This window comes from Aethalodelphis obliquidens, unplaced genomic scaffold (assembly GCF_003676395.1).
Source record: "Aethalodelphis obliquidens isolate GAN/ISIS:26980383/991018 unplaced genomic scaffold, ASM367639v1 scaffold1, whole genome shotgun sequence".
Taxonomy (NCBI): Eukaryota; Metazoa; Chordata; class Mammalia; order Artiodactyla; family Delphinidae; genus Aethalodelphis; species Aethalodelphis obliquidens.
This window is the reverse complement of record NW_020837945.1, coordinates 58050025-58068005: the sequence shown is the minus strand read 5'-3', so window position 1 is coordinate 58068005 and position 17981 is coordinate 58050025. Positions and strand designations below refer to the sequence as shown.

Genomic DNA, 17981 nt, shown 5'->3' with positions numbered 1-17981 from the left:
ACCTTCTGGTAGTAAAGGCACACTTCACACACACAGTAAGTTCGTTTCCCTTCCTTTACCCTAAAAAAAAAAGTTTCCACATCACCATCACCAATAGGTACAGCTGGGAGCTTATGTAAATACAGACTCCTGGGTCACACTCCAACCCTACTGAATCAGATCCCCTGGGGGTGGCATCTTTCTTCTGTCTTTAAAAAAAAAGCTCCCCGAGGGATTTTTATGTCCCACATGCTTTAGATCAAGACCTTGAAATGTCAATCAATTTCTCTTAAAAAAAAAAAAAAAAAAAGAATAGGTAGAATGACAGTTCTTATCCACGTTGTGTATAAGTTTAAGCAATCAGAGAAAAATATTTCCATTTAACCGGCAGGAACACGGAACTGCTCTCTTTACTTACCCCACCCCAAGGTTCTTGGAATATGAGAGTGATATCAGCTGTCAGGAGAACTGTATGTACTAGCATATATCTTCATAATTACTTGACCTTCCATCGCAGTTAGAATGACCTCTGTACATTTGTTATTCATTTAGCAAATAATGACCTAATTCTGCATTTTGGGTTGCTGAAACCAGTTGGAAATACCATGTTGCCACATCACCCAAGCAGTAAATAGCACGTTAATTGAAAGCAGATATTATCATTCTTTCCCAACTTTATTATTAAAATTACAAGTTTGCAGAAACAACTTCCACCAACACAAATAATTCTTTTTTTTTTTGCACTCTAATCCTAGGTTTATTCAACACAATTCTTTTCTCTACACAACAAAGTACAAACACAATATTATCTAAAATGCTACAAAACTCAAAACAGGAAATGTATAGTACTGATTGTACAATAAAAGCCAAAAAAGCAATGTACACGTTGCCAAAGTAACCTGCACGACCACCATGAAGACCAACACAACGGGGGGTTCTGTGATGACCCGACAGAGCTGGCTCTCAACTTACCAGTTTCAGAGAGAAAGGGAGACGTGGGTTTGTCTGTGTGTGTGTGCACGCACATGAGTATACGTGAAAAGAACCATTTTGGGTATTTGGCCCTAGAGGTCAGAAGAGGACTCGAGCAGGGGAGCAGGGCCAGGCTAACAGGAATCGCAGCTGCATAAAAGCACACCCTTTCCTGTGGGACCCTGAGGCCAACAGGTTAGGGCACGACCAGCCCACCAGATGGGCCCCACGTCATCTGTGGAATGGGAAAACATGCTCCCAGGCTGGGGCTGTACCACCGCCTGGAGCACCCTGCTCATCCCTGCTGGCTTTGCCACTAAACTGACTCTCAAGAACTAGAAATGTGGAAGCTTTCTAGCCAGAAAACCGGAGGGCATCATTATAAGCACGACCCCAAACCAACAACACTCCTGCAGCCAGAACTCTGCCACCAGGGGAAATGTAGCAATTACTGCCTTCACCTTCGAAGCCTGCCCCTGAGTGAGGGATTTCTTTCCTACTGATCCTCCTTCTGCTAGAAAAGTGACAAAAGTGAGTTGTATGGGATACAAGTCACAGGGCAGAGCTTCGGTGGCCCTGGTTATCGGGAAGAGTTGGAGCTGGAGCGGCTCCTGTGGTGGCGGCGGCCAGGGGAGCGGGATTGCCAGCGCACAGGGGACCTGCGCCGAGGGGAACGTGACCTTCGTCTCACCCATGGGGGTGACCTGCGCCCCCTTATCTTTAGAGCGATCCGTGGACGTCTCATCAGAGCGGTCTTTGCGTTTGGTAGGAGAAGGAGCCATCTTCCCGCCGCCGCGACCTTCTCCCGCTCCTAATTCTTTTTAAAAAAAACAAAGGAAATAAATTTCAAAGTAAATATAAATAATGAATCGTTAGTGTTTTTCCCTTATCCACTCTCTCAATGTTAGGTTACAGTCAAAACCCTTAGTATGTTTCTTGGACTTTCGAGGATTTGGTTTCAAAGAGTTCTGATCTGCTTAAGTCTCTGCAGCTAAGTCCCCACCTCAGCCACATGTCTTGCTGCACCCTTCCTAAACTCTGCCCACAGTTCCTGCTTCCTTTTAGTAGCAAAAGTAGAGAAAGTAAAGTTTATCCCACACGTCCTTCTGTTTCAGCCAAGTATAAGGAAGAATGTTCTAGAAGTCCGAGTTAGGCATAATGAAATAGGGAGGAAATGAGTCCCTATGACTCCAAGCTGAGTTTGGTAACAATAAGACAGTAAGGTGCTGGAAGCATCGATGGAAGACTGAACTACGCAGCTTTACGGTCTTTCCAGCCATATTCTGTTTTTTCCCTCCACCAGCTGTAAAACTGTATCTTTACACACTGAAGGCATTCCTTCCTCTCCTCTTTATTACACTGATTTACTCAAATCTTTGACTTCTTTTGCTGGGCCTGGGATTACGGGAACATCTTTTCTATAAATACGGAACTGATATTCTAAAGTCATGCTGCTACCAGCAAAAACTTGAGTTTTGGTTTCGGGAGTAGTTTTCTAATAAAGCCTTTATATTGGTTATACACTGTAGCCTCTGGGACAGCTCAAAATTTTCTCTACCCCTCTCCCCACGTTCAGCACCCAGAATGAGATGCTCCGACCTCAGGAAGCTAGTCTCAGAAAACACTTAGTGGAGTTCTCAGCATGGGGAGCGTGAATGGCCAAGATGGGAGTCACTTTGGTGCCTCCAACACCTCCATGGTGGTAGGACTGATGTGTGTGTGGTCCTAGGGCAGAACTCCCCAAATCTCCACCTGAGATGTCCTAACCCTGGAGAAGGGTAAATTCACACTGCCCGGAGCTCCATATGGCAAGCACTTATCCTGGCATTTCTTTCAAGTTGCATTTTTTTTTTACAAATTCATTTAAATTTTGTTGTATATACAGACAGCTCATACAACTCAATAACAGAAAAACAAACAACCCAATCAAAGGGTGGGCAGAAGACCTAAGAAGACATTCATCCAAAAAAAGACATACAGATGGTCAATAGGCACAGGAAAAGATGCTCAACATTGCTAATTACTAGAGAAATGCAAATCAAAACTACAGTGAGGTACCACCACACACTGGTCAAAATGGTCATCAAAAAAAAGTCTACAAATAACTAATGCTAGAGAGGGTGTGGAGGAAAGGGAATCCTCCTACACTGTTGGGGGGAATGTAAGTTGGTGCAGCCACTATGGAAAACAGTATGGAGATTCCTCAAAAAACTAAAAATAGAGTTGCCATATGATCCAGCAATCCCACTCCTGGGCATATATCTGGAAAAAACCACAATTTGAAAAGATACATGCACCCCAGTGTTCACTGCAGCACTATTTACAATAGCCAAGACATGGAAGCAAACTAAATGCCACTGACAGATGAATGGATAAAGAAGATGTGGTACACATATACAGTGGAATACTACTCAGCCATAAAAATGAGTGAAATAATGCCATTTGCAGCAACATGGATAGACCTAGAGATTATTATACTAAGTGAAGTAAGAAAGAGAATGACAAATACCACTTGATATCACTTATATGGAATCTAAAATATGGTACAGATGAACTTATTTATGAAACAGAAACAGACTCAGAGAACAGACTTGTGGTTGAGGGCATTCCAGTCAACAGAGGTGTTCACAGCCTACATTTCCTTAACTGCAAGTTTTGATTTGACCATTACACCAAAGCAACACAACAGACTAAAAAGTTTGGCCTCAGTAATATAGAATATCTTCAGATTAAGTATTTATTGAATAAACACACATTGCTCAAGCTGTTTACTAAAAATTTGGAGAGTTGAATAAAGTTCTCTAGGAGAAGAAGGGGAAGTGATTGCTGAGTCTTCTGCCCCCCACTCTGCCTGGGGAGTCCCCAGTAGGAAGGCTGACCCGGAGCTTGCATCCACCACTGCCCTGTGTGTGGGATCTTGCCCCAGGGACTGCTTTAACTGTGAACTGTTTCCACAATTTCTACTAAGGTGTCAACAGAAAACACTGCCTAAGGGTTTGAGTAGGAGCTGCAGTTTCTTTCTTGGGTGAATTCTGGAGAGACAGCTTAAGTCTCCTTCGATATAAAATAGTTTAATGGTGAGAGGAAAAGTTTGCCCTGGAGTTTTGGGGAAATCTAAGGGCTCTCTTCATTTCCTTAAGAAAGAAAAATTGATTGAAGTTTTGGTGTGTCCCGGCCAGTACCTAAGGCAGAATAAGTGAGACCCAGAAATGAAACAAAAACAGTGAACTTGCAGGATTAATCCTCATTTATTTTCACCTGAACTTTGAGATTAAATAACACTCAGGGACAGAGAAAGAGAGCTCTTCCAAATAAATAGATCTTTGCATCTTGTCATACTAAGGGCTGCAATGTTTAAGAAAATAGGCTGGTTTTGAGTCAATTAACTAATATTTACTAGGGTCTTACTTAAGTACTTTTTTTCCCCTTAAACTTTCTATTTGGAAATAATTTCAAACTTTGAAAAAGTTTGCAAAAAGAAAAAGAGTAAAGGGCTTCCCTGGTGAAGCAGTGGTTGAGAGTCCGCCTGCCGATGCAGGGGACGCGGGTTCGTGCCCCGGTCCGGGAAGATCCCACATGCCGCGGAGTGGCTGGGCCCGTGAGCCATGGCCACTGAGCCTGCGCATCCGGAGCCTGTGCTCGGCAACGGGAGAGGCCACAACAGTGAGAGACCCGCGTACCGCAAAAAAAACGAAAGAGTAAAAAAAAATTTCCACATATTGCCTTTACCTAGATTCATCTATTGTTAACATTTTTATCATCTGCTTTTCTCACTCTCTGCATGTATATGTACATATGCATGCATGTATCTATGTGTGTATGTGTATTACATATACATGTGCACATACCCACTAGGAGTAAGTTATGTATACATCATGGCCATTTACCTTAAATACTTCAGTGTGCATTTCCGAAGAATAGGAATATTCTCTTACTTAACCACAGCAGAGTTATCGATACTTCTTTATCTAGTCTTCTGCCCCTATTCTAGTTTTGTCAGCTCATCTGACAAATGTCAGATCTGATTTGCCAGATTTGTCACATCTGATTTGCCAGATTTCCTTTGTAGCTTTAATCCCCCTCCAGTAAAGGATCCAGTCTAGAGCAAGATAGTGCAATTAACTTGCCATGTCTTTTTAGCTTTCTTTAATCTGGATTTTTTTTGCCTTTAGACATTCCTTATTTTGTCTATTTGATGTTGCTTTGTGACTGGATTCAGTTTATTCATTCTCTGCCTTAATACTGCAAAGGGAATATTGTGTCCTTCCGAGGGTATCACATCTGACGGAGCAGGATGTCCATTTGTCCCTCACAGATGTTAATTTTGACCACTTGGTCGAGTTGTCTAATTTCTCCACTATATAATTACTGCTGCTTTTTACCCCCTTGCAACTAATAAGCATACTTCAGGGAGACCATTAGAGACCATGCAAATATCCTGATTGTCATCAAAATTTCCTCCTTATTTAGTATTTGTTGATGAATCTAGCCTGATTCAATCTTTACTATAATGATTACAGAATGATGACTTTCCAACTCCAGCATTTCTGTATTTACCAGTCAGCTCGAACATCCTACTGTATGCAAGAGCCCTCTCTTTCTCCTCCCTCCCTCCCTCCCTCCCTTCCTCCCTTCTCTCTCTCTCTCTCTCTTTCTCTCTCTCAATGTCTCTCTCTCTCTCCCTATGTATCTGTCATCTATTACCGGTACAGATTTATGAATTCTTACTTTTTTTCAATGGCTTCTAATTCATTAGTATACTTCATTATATTAGTGCTTAAACTGCCCTAGATTTAGCCAGTAGGAGACTTCAAGCTGATTCCTGAATCCTTCTGACATACCCCCAGCATTTTTTGGAATATGTTCTTATTTTTTGAAATAACAAGATATTCCAACATCAGACATTTCTCTGGAAAGTTCTGATTCCTTTCAGCATGAAATTATATTAGTGAACAAGATACTAGTGCCAGTTGTGCTTATTGCTACTGGAATATCTTTGCTTCTTGGTCCATCCAAAAGACAGATCTGGGAAAAATAGGTATGTATATATACATACAACACACACACACGCACACACACACACACACACACATGATTGAAATTACCACCACCAACAGGGACAGATGGATATCATATTATAGAAATTATATTTATATAAATATAATTTTTTCCTTATCTTTCCCTCTTTCTTACACAAAGTAGCATATTATATACTCTTTGCACTTTGCTTTTTCCCCTTAACACTATCTCCTGGAAATCACTCCATATAAGTCAATAGAGATTTTCTTCTTTCTTGTTTTTACTGCCGTACAGTTTCCATTTTGTGTATTTAGTATAGTTTATTCAATCAATTTCCTATGTTTGGACTTTAGTTTTTAGTACTTGGGAATTACAAATAATGCTGCCAAGCAGAATCTTGTGCATATACAGTTTGATATTGTTGGAAGGGAGCTTCAGGGCAAATTCCTGAAGAGGAATTGCTAAGTCAAAGGATAAATTAATACGTAGTTTTGTTTGATATTGTCAGTTCCTTTCCACAGTGGTTGAACCATTTTGCATTCCCTTCAGCAACATAGGAAAGTGCCTGTTTCCCCACAGCCTTGACAACAGAGCATGCTGTCAAACTTCAAATTCTTGACAAGTGATTGGGGAAGAAATAATGTCTCAATGAATTTTAAATTTGCATTTCTTTTAATATGAATGAATTTGAAATTTTTTCAAGTGTTTAAGTGTTATTTTCAGATCTTTTTTGTAAATCACTGGTGTCATATCTTTGGCCCATTTTTCCACAGAATTTTTCAGCTTTTTTATCCTCAACATTTGTAAGTTCTTTATCAATTTGCAAATTCTTTATCACCCTTTATTCGTCATATATGTTGTGAATACTTTCACCTAGTTTATCATTTGCCCTTTCACTTTGCCTTTTTTTTCCATGCAAATTGTTTTTATTTTTAAGTAGTCAGATTTATCCATTGTATGTATATAATTATAGTATAGTATATATTATGGCACATGTCTTTATGTATATATTCTATAGTATATGTGTGTATATATATAACTATATAGTTATAATATCTATACACTATAACAATAGTGTATATATGTACATAAATATAGTATAGCTATATATAAATAGATAGATATAGATATGCACACACATGTATATATGGTGCTAGGGAAATATCCCATTTTCTCAAGAGTTTTATTAGAAATGGGTGTTGAATTTTGCCAATGGCTTTTAAAGCATTTATGGCGATTAATCCTATACTTTTCCTCCTAAACTCTATTTATATGGTGAATTAATTTAAGAGATTTTTCTATTAGTAAGCCCTCCTTGCATTCCTGGTATAATCCTTAGGTAAGGTTTCAAGTTCCATCACTGTCTTAGATGTCAAGGTCTCTACTGAAGTGCCTTTGCTCTATTGACGCCCTCTCTCTGAAGCCTTTTAAAAATATTTCTCACACTCTGTCCCCGAAATGATACCCTCTTCTTTATTCTTTTCACTTCTTTGTACATACTTTTATTTTCAGATGTATCACTCTGTACTGTATTTATTTGTTTAGAATCTGTTTCTCCCATTAAACTCTATACTCACTGAAGGCATGGAGTGATTCTAAGAACTTTTTTATATCAGTTTCTTGAGTGTGAACTCTACAGACCCTAAACTGGCCATTCAAAAGAGGTACTCAGGGGACTTCCCTGGTGGTACAGTGGTTAAGAATCTGCCTGCCAGTACAGGAGATACGGGTTCGATCCCTGTTCTGGGAAGATCCCACATGCCGCAGAGCACTAAGCCCATGCACCACAACTACTGAAGCCCGCGCGCCTAGAGCTGGTGCTCCGCAACAAGAGAAGCCACGGCAATCAGAAGCCCACGCACAGCAACAAAGAGTAGCCCCTGCTCGCCACAACTGGAGAAAGCCCACGCGCCGCAACGAAGACCAAATGCAGCCCCCCCCCAAAAAAAAGAGGTACTCAGGAGCAGTGTTTGTCACTTTTCCATTAACTAGCAGCAGAAATTAAAATAAATTCCTATTTATAATTATGTCAGGTTCAGATCTACTAGGCATTAAAGCATGTCCATTTGAATCAGGGCAACGGCTTTATGTACAAGAAAAATCCAATGCAACCCAATTACTTATGAGAGTGGAATTATGCTGATCCCAAACCAGTGGTACAAAAACGGTTCTACCACAGATAAAATTCTCAAATCCTCACTTCTCTTCCCATTCAGCATTACCGTGTATTTATGTCTTCACAAGAGAAAGTGCAGAATAGAGAGGTTAACATTTTTTTAAAATAGATTTTATTTTTTAAGATAACTTTTAGGTTCACAGCAAAATTGAGTGGAAAATACAGAATTCCGATATTCCCCCTGCCCCACCCCACAGTCTCCCTCACTATCAACATCCTGTGCCAGAGCAGTATGTTTGTTACAATCAAGGAACCTACAGAGACATATTATTATTACCCGAAGTCCAAACTTTACATTAAGTTTCACCCTTGATGTACCTTTCATGGGTTTTGACAAATGTATAATGGCACGAATCTGCCATTATGGTATAATCAGTACAGTTTCACATGTCTAAGAAATGTTAACTCTCTACGTGGTTCTCAGGTCCACCATCAAATTTCTCTTCACAATTCATGTAACTGTTTTTCCGTCCACTCCACCCAGCCGTCCCTGCACCTCTGAGTATCTTCTAGCAATAGCTGAATGGCTTTAACACTGTGATCAGTTTAGTTTGGTGGTATGACTTTTTTGGACGGTAAATGGGGAGTCGTCTGACAGAACTCAGGGCAAATGCAGGCACATTCCTGCCATTTACCAAGGGTAGCTCGATGCGGCCCCCTCCATGTTCTCTTCTTTATGTTGTGATCTTGGGTTCGTTACTCTTCCCCCTTGTTTTCCTCAGTATCCTTCCTTATAATCACAATCTCACAGAGCCTTTGAGCTAACATGAGGGATCTGAGTGAGCAAACCAGATAAAGAATGTAACCGAGGTTAGGAGGGTACAAAGATGTCGGTTGGGGAGAAAAATTTAGATTCTATTGTTCTCATTCCTTTGTTAATTTGCACCCAGCTAATGTCTAGACCCATCATAGAAGCACTAGACAGGGTTTAAGGGTAACTTCAAAAGTGTTCCTTGGTCCCGACCTTGCCTAAGTTCATATTTGCTTGCTCTCTGGTTACATCTTCCTGGCTGGAGCCTGCAGTCTTGCTAGTAGTCACAGAATCCAGGAAAAAAAAACCCTTTGCCAGAGCTGAGAAATAAAATGTTCTGTTCCCACCACTTCACCATGTGTTTCTGGCTGGAACTTCAGCTCACTTCTGCCAGTTAATGTCTTTTTCTCTCAAGAGGGTAACTTTCACTCACCATTTCAGCTGTCTCTGCTGGACACTCAAGCTTCAGCTGGTTGACATAGCCATGACTGCTGTTGTCAAAAACTCAGGCTATGTCCGTCATCCCTCAAAGAACAAAGTTTCTGTGTTTCTGCAGATTCAACCTTCAAGTTCAAGTCAAAGCCATTCTCCTAAATCAGGGTGCCAAGGGGGCTGCCTTTGAAAACCTCTCCCCTTCCTCAGAGCCTCTGAGACAATGTTCTTTCCACTATCTCTGGCCTTGGTTAGTTTCTTTAAACTTTCTTTCCAGCTTTTGATCTTGATTAGTTTCTTTTCTCTTTTCATTTCCTAGTCTTTGTTGTTTTTTTTTTTTTTTTTGCATACTTTCCTGGCCCTCCCACCCCAAGGGCCAATTATTTCTGCTTTTCTTTGTTTTCTGTCAACAATTTTTGGAATATATTACCTGGGCATTTAAAAAAAATCAATATTTACTTAAGTGCACACAAAACAGCTCTTGTATATAGTAAAAGGAGATACCAAAGCAGTTAAATATCATGATATAGTGGAGACTGATCACACTCTGGACTGGAAATCAGAGAGCTGGGTCATCATTTTGACCCTATCACTTCTAATTATGTAACCTTGGAAAGTCAATCTCACAGAGTCTCTAGCTCTTTATTTGTAATATGACCTCTAATGTCCATCGTAATCAAATATTTTATGATTTTAAAGACTTACACTGCAAGGTTAATTTGGTCAAGCTGACCGTACGTTCATCAGTTGAAACAAAACTTAAGCTTAATCAAGGGAAAGACTATTTTGATTGAATTAAGTTTGATTTTCTCTCTCACCCTAGGCACTTGCATAAGACCTAAATATGCCTACCTCTAGACTTATGCATATAGGTTAACTTTTGCTACAACAATGCTGTGTAACTGTCACACCATTTCATAATGCACATTTGGTTAGGCTGGAGGTTGGTTGGTCTCAATTGGGCCTGGCTTGGGTGGTTCTGCTCTAATCCATGAGTCTCTCATCCTCTTCTTGGAGCCAGCAGTCTAGCCTAAAATGTTCTTCTTATGGTAACGGCAGAGAACAAGAGAGTGAGTCCAACCATACAAAGACTTTCAAGTCTTGGATTAGTCAGGTCCATGGTATTTCATTGTCCAAAGCAAATCATATGGCCAAGCCCAAAGTCAAGGGGTGCTCATGATGCAGGTGGGCAAAGAAGTGAATATTTCTGAACAACAATGTTATATAACACACTGTGCTTTGGAAATGAGTGATGGAAATGCTTATATATGGCTTCTTCTCAGTGAAAATGAAGCCTATGATGAAGACATGCAGAAACCTTAGGGATTAGAGTCCAGAGCTGCTGGTTTGAGACAGGCTCTATGAACTTACTTGCACACAATTTTAAGGTGCAGGTGAAAGTGTCATTTTAGTCAAATGAGAGAGGTTAAGATCATAACACTGCCTGAAAATCATCTAGAGTCCTTCTATTTTGCAGAAAATTCCTCTGAATCATGGAACGAGTATCCATCCATGAATGAGCAACTGTTCACTCTATTCAAGTTGGAGATGAATTTGCAAATGTTGACCAGAACTTACTTATAAAACCAGAAGAGGCCACTTCAAAGAGATGGCTAAGACTAAAACATCATGAGACACTTGCCATATGATAGATTGAACAATTACATGACGTATGTCGTACTGTACAACTGTCTATCCCTTTACCGAAACAATCTAGCATCCTCCAACTCAGCCACTTTTTACCCAATACTTCTACACATATTTATGTCTTCTAATGGGACAGTAAAACAAAACCAAATGGTTATCCTTTTGTTCATCCCATGTGCAGGAGCCCGGGCTGAGCATGATGGGAGGAAGAGTGAAGAAAGACTGGAACTGGGGTTCTTATGCAAGGTATTCTGTTTTCCTCCAGTGAAAATAAACAACTGAATTTCAGTACAAAGACTAATTGCACTTTCCCATTATTTGGAACTCTCGCTAGAACTTTCACATTTTCTTCTTCTTGTAATTTTCCTAGGGAATGCAACAAACCTCAGAGATTATCATAATTTTGGCAAATAGCTTAGAATGTTAGCAGATGCCCCAAAGAGAAGAGGATCATGTATGGACATAAGCTTGAAACCCTTGTCATCCCCTCAAAGAATTAAAGTGAAACATAAAAACACTGCAAGTATTTTTTAATGACAGCAGCCTAATTTGCACTTCTTACATAAGCAAGAAAATCCCTGCAGATAGCATTAGGTGTGAGCTTCACATAGCCTCTCACTCTTGTTTAAATTTCCAGCATGTGCAGATGAAAGAGGGTGAGTTGCTGGGAAAACAGGTCATTCAATTCTGACATCCATTTCAACTGCAGCAGAGACTTGGCTAGAGGGTGATTATATTAATAAAGCACCATATCTATCTTTTCGATAGGATTCTAGCAGAGTTTTGCTTGTGTGGCAAAGTCTCAGAGGACTAGAGTGTCTCCAGCTCATGACAAGGCAGATCAACTCCAATGGACTCTTGAATGTAGGTGTACTTGATGGGAGGTGAGGCGGCTTGAAAGGCGGAGGTCTTTCCATGCTCGGAACAAAACATGGCTCCTTCAACGCTGAGAATGTCAGGGGGTGATGTATGTATAATATATTTTTTAAAGTAGAAAACAGAGAAAGTGAAAGAGACATGCTTCCCTGGTTCTCTCAGATATTTTTCCTGGCGTAACCTGCTTTTTAGTCCTGTTATGATAGTAGCATTAATTAATATTTATGTGATACTTTATAATTTGTAAATCATTTTAATCACAGCATTATATAATTTGCATTTAGGAATTGAATATTATTGTCACCATTCCATAGATAAAACTGAGGCTCAGAGGTTTTAAGCAACTTGTTCAAAGAAACCAGACCAGCAATTCAAGCCTTTTAACCAGAACCTACACTCTCCATGGCAACTGCCTCCTAATAGAAGAAGTGTTTCTCTTATGTGGGTTAAAACATTCCTTCAGGGACAAAATTTTAAAATTCTGGGACCAAAGATGGCAGCTTTTCTAATAGTCCCTTTGCCAACCTCACCCCCAACCTTCACCCACTCACTCACTGTGTGTATACTGTGGGGAAGGATGGAAGCGGGAAGTAAACTCTCCTGAGTCTCTGAGTTGATTGGTACTGGATGGATGATGCCCACATCCCTTCTGTTTGTTTTAGTGAATATTCTTAAAGTTGTCTTTGTATAAAGTACTGTTCTATGTTAGCACAATTCATCTCTCTCTCTGAAGCGCCTCAAGCATAAAGGTGAGTGTGGCATTTAGCTGCACAAATGCTCCAGCTCTCTTGATATCAGGAAATAGAGGTATATCTGTGAGCAGATTTATGTCCATGACTCAAATACTTCTACCCTTTGTCTATCAATCCATAGTACCTTAATTTCTCCAGAGAGAGGGAGAGATTGTTTTTCATCTCTATGTAACACAGACATTTGAATGCAGAACAATAAAAAAAATCAATTCATATTTTCAGATTCCCGTTTTCTCATTTTAATATAAAAATCCCAACGCCTATTACCTGGTTCTCTGATGCTTTAATGGAGACAATATATATATCAAAAGGTGGACAAAATTCTAAGAAATCTGCACTTCTATCTTTTATGGGAAATTAAGAATTTCTCAAGGTCACGTGGTGGCCAAAGTGTAGTACTTGGACAAGAATCCAGAATTTCTGACTCTGTTTGGTGTTTTATTCACCACAAAACACTCCATGCACATGGCTATAGAGTCTTCGAGGGTACTCTAAGTAGAAGGTAGAGTACATGGTCAATGTTATCTGAGACAGTAGTAGTAAGATACGTGGAAGATCAGCTCTATGTACTCTGAGGGTCTCCTCTAGGCATGGCCTAATCCAGACTGATCCAAAGTAGCTGAGTCAGAAAAGTGAGGCTTAACCTTCCATGTCATTTCAGAACGATGAGTGGAGGGAGGAGAGTTTTGGAAAATATTTCAATAAGACAGAAAAGGGGTTACACATTGCTTGCTTGCTTGCTTTTCCCCGTGGGGAAAAAGGAAAAGGGCAGTAAAAGCCCATTCTGCTGAAAAGCAGGTGGAAATTTCTTAAAATTACCTTTCTCACTCAATTTCACACTTGAGCATCTAGGCCCAGCGGGGCCCAGGCAATTCAGAGATGCATGAAAATGAAAAAACTAATGAAGATTAAGAGAAAAATCAGTTTCGGTTCTCATTTCATGCCCACTGACTTGTTCCATCCAGTGAGTGCTCGAGCCTGAACAGGGAGAGGTGGGACGAAGTCGGAGGCTGTGCATCTAATCCCAACTGTGTGGTGCCGGGGAAGCTAGGTAGCCTCTCTGGGCTTCTCTGAGCCTTATTTCCTCAGTTAAATATGAGATAAATGCTAGGAATGATATTTAAAGTGCTGAGTGAATATTTTGTACTGAAAAAAGTATCTGTTCCTGCATATCTTAGTATTGGACTCACGTTTCTTTTTGGTACTGACACAATTTTCTCACTCCAAGACCAAACAGTACAAGGCAGGAAAAGAGCAAAGCTGCCACAGTCACTGGCCAGGACATTCCGTCTTTGGGCTGATTAACCACAATACCTGTGGCATAAAGAGAGACGAACTTTAATGCCAAAGTTTGGCAACTGGAAGGCAGGATGAATTGAATTAGTTTGCTTACCTGAAACACGTTTTCTCCAAAGGCCATGGGGTGTTCATTGATCACAGTCATGCTCTGGGACCATATCTATGTCTTGTTCTCATATCTGTTCTTGCATTTATACAATTGCTTTTTTTCACATGAATGTCTTTCTTGTTAGAATGTTCCAGAACTGATCTTTTCTTTTTTTTTTCATTTCCCCAAGACCCTGGACAATTCCTGGCACATGGTGCCCAGTGAAATGGTATTTGTAAGAATGACTAAATAAAACTGATCATCTGTAAATTTGTTTTCCAAATTCACTTCAGTAAAGAAAACTTTATGTGTAGAAATATTGATCTAGCTTTGGATTTTCTTATTCTTTAAGGAGTCATTAAATGCTTTATGGAATATTCGTGTGTTAGGAGGAGGAGGAAAGAATAAAAAGCATTATAACAATTCAAAGCCTTGAAAGTCCAAAGCCAAAAAGGCCAGAGGCAATATAAATATAATATTCAGGACTGTTTTACTTTTTCTCTAACATGAAGGAAAAATTAAGAAAACAAACTCTCTTAGGAAATAAGACTGTCTGGTTCTGCCTGGCAGAGAATAAAAGGGAATGTTTATAATTATATAGTTGCTTAATTTTTTCCTTTTTAAAAAGTGTTTTATGATCACGTTAAAGATTCAAATAGTACGAAAATACAAAACTACAATGAAAAGGAAGTATCCTTACTTCTTCAGATGCCAGCTACCCACACTAGAGGCAATAACTTTTAATAGTTAATTATGTATCCTATCAGAAATTTTTTACTCATATATAAGCAAATATATGTACCATGAATATATATCCCTTCTTATTACAAATGGGGGCATACTGTACATACTGTTCTGTTCCTGGTTTCTTTCTCTTAAAAAATATTCTTGGAATACTTTTCACAGAAGTGCATAGAGGTTTTCCTCATTCTACAAGATTAAATTACTGGCTAGTTCCCCAACGTATGGATCTACCATAGTTTATTTAATTGGCCTCTTAATGTTAGATGGTTAAATTGTTTCCAGGCTTTTCTTATTTCTAACAACACTCCAGTGAAATTCCTAATACATTATAGGTAGATCATTAGCTCTTCAGATTACATAAATTCTTTGGGCAAAAAGTGCATTTTTGTATCAGAATTATCTGGATTGTTTTTGTTTTTTCATCATTTTCACTAGATTATAAACTGATTGTAGGTGGAGACTAGTTTTTTAATTGTTTTGATTACCTCAGATTTATTACACTGCTTTTCATAAAGCAAAGTTTCAAAAACTACAGGCCAAAAAACTGGATTTCAAATATTAGTTACCAAATCTCTTCTATGTTTTACGTAGTTTGGATGGCAGCCACATGATGTCATGTTAACACTGGGTATCAGTGCTGAAGATTTTTCCTCTTACAACACGTATCCAGGGATTCAAGGTCTTCCTGATGCTCACGCTACTCTAGCCCTGTCAAAGCAGACACTGAGGGTACCCTGGAAGCTCACACAGTCCTAAAATACGTAACCGTGTGGCTCATTGTACGCACAGGTGGCTAGAGAGTTCACAGTAGTTCAAACCACTGGAATATCATGATCACAAAAGAAAGAATCTCACAAGAGGTCAATTTAGGACTACACAAAGCTCTGTTTTAGTAACGTCAAGACTTACTAAGCTCTGCACTGGTAATATGGTGGAATATAACATTTTACCTCTAAAGTTTTAGAGAAATGAAAGAACAAAAGGTTTTAAATAGGTCTTCTAATAGGTCTTCCATCAATGCTTACTAATTTTCTCCCAACCAAATATAGAAAATGAGACCACTGACTTCAGGAATGTCTTGGTGGAGAAGCCGAGCTCCAGTCTTGCCCTGTCTCTCAATTAGGCAGTTCTTTAAGGCACCAATAGTGAAAGATGTTAGTAGGATGTCAGTTTGCAGCTCTGCTGCTACGTGGTGTGCAGGTTGGATGATGCTCCAGTAACTGAGGACTGTATGACCCTCAATATGAAATAAACCGAGTCCCCAGGTGGAACGTTCATCATTTAAGTGAATACCTTATTGATTATGGCTCTGAATTTACAATCAAGATCTGTGTTGGGAGGGTCCTAACTTTATTGAATACCATGACCTCTTATGATATAAAACAAGGGATTACATTTAACATTGACAAAATTTTATTAGTTGAATTATAGGAATACTCTTTTTTTTTTTTTTTTTTTTTGCGGTATGTGGGCCTCTCACCGTTGTGGCCTCTCCCGTTGCGGAGCACAGGCTCCGGAGGCGCAGGCCCAGCCGCCGTGGTGCACGGGCCCAGCCACTCCGCGGCATGCAGGATCCTCCCGGACCAGGTTACGAACCCATGTCCCCTGCATCGGCAGGCGGACCCCCAACCACTGCGCCACCAGGGAAGCCCTACAGGAATACTCTTTGTTCCAAAAATCAGACTATACTTTCACAGAACCGAAATGTTTCTCACTACTTTTTACCTGGCTCATTCTCATTCATTTTTCAGATTTTAATTTTAAATATATCCTTGGAGAATCCTTTCTTGTTCCCCAATTAAAATCAGAGCTTTCTGTTAGACGCTGGCAACACCTTGTACTATACCATAAGATGTGTCACAAATAAATTGAATTGCACGATTATTTATTTACTAAATATCCTCTATAATAGATTATAATCTTCAGGAGGCAAGTGTTTTCAACGTATACCCAACAACTGGCAAAGTACCTGACAAATGGCAGGTACTCAGTAAACACTTGTTGAGTGAATAAAACATAAACGTTTAAAAAATGGTAAATGGCTCACCAGTGATATGGATATGATTATTTTTAGTAGATCCATTGGCAGTTGTGGGAACTTCTGAAAATGCTCTGGCTGTGCTGGTGAAGGTGTCACCTAGGGATATAAAGAGGATATCTGATCTGATCCTAGTGACAATCTCCACCTGGTCAAGAAGTGTAAAATTGTGATTGGACTTCACTTGCTATTCGCAAGGGCTCAATTTGAATGGCCTAAATGCTCCTAAAATATTACCTGTAAAATTTACTAAGGACCAATTTATGCAGGACTGGTATCCTAGGATCTAACAGTTACCAAAGAGTGAAACTTCCTATTGGTTTAAAGAAAAAAAAGAGAAACAAGACAGCCCATAAAGCAAAATAATATCTGCTAAAGAATCTCCATGAGAAGTGGTTATGGGAAAATGTCTGAAGTTGGTGTCATGGAAAGATGAGGCTTACCCATAGTAGCCCAGGTTATCAGAGGTCCAATGGGTCAAAAGACTGATTCTTCCCACTCTAATATGTTTGATAAGATCAATAAAAATTCCTCTGCAACATCTGAGTAGACAAATCCATGTCAACAAATCATTCCATTTTCCAATGGAAAATTAAAACTTAAAATGCACTTTAATGGATTTGGCCCCCAAATGCTATTATGTAGATTTCATTTTGAAATAAAATAGAGACAAATCTAAGACTTGTTCTCTGACTACCTTTTTTGAGTGACTGGGAAGAATTTTGGTTCCATCCATTGTCATTTTTATCATCACTGTCGTTTTCATCAAGATGCACTTTTAAATACCTGAGATTGGCTTCGTTCTCATTTTTCCACCTCTGATCAAATAAAGCAGACCACAGCCTTCCCTGACACTAAATTTTCCCTAAGTGCTCACCATGAAGTGTCGAACCTGCCCTTGAGGGGGATGAACTCTACGTCTCACTGGGCATCCATGAAGCTGCTAAAGGAAGAAGATAATGGAAAAGTTAATCTGTATAAGACTAATTATTTTATTGTCTCTTCTTGACCTTTAATTGAACCTAAAAATTCAGCACACATTAGAATGTCCCAAAATAAAGTGGGAGTTGAGGGAATGCTTGTGGTCCAGATGTTTCTAATAGGGAAGGTTTTGTTCACAGCCATTTAAAGCAGGAAGAAGAAATGGAAGAAAACACTAGGAGAGGTTTTTCCAGCCCCAGAGAGTGTGTTGTGACTGTTCTCATGTC

At 39.6% G+C, this 17981-nt stretch overlaps 1 protein-coding gene across 1 annotated transcript in view; it reads right to left on the bottom strand.

Annotated features, from left to right (window-relative positions):
* Positions 1-11786: 11786 nt before the first annotated feature.
* CD96 (CD96 molecule) overlaps positions 11787-17981 on the bottom strand; it is an 83599-nt gene continuing 77404 nt past the window's right edge. The window contains 5 exon segments of the mRNA XM_027104320.1: positions 11787-11863; positions 11866-11894; positions 13795-13918; positions 16783-16872; positions 17651-17716. Of these exon segments, the coding sequence (XP_026960121.1) occupies positions 11787-11863; positions 11866-11894; positions 13795-13918; positions 16783-16872; positions 17651-17716 (386 nt within the window).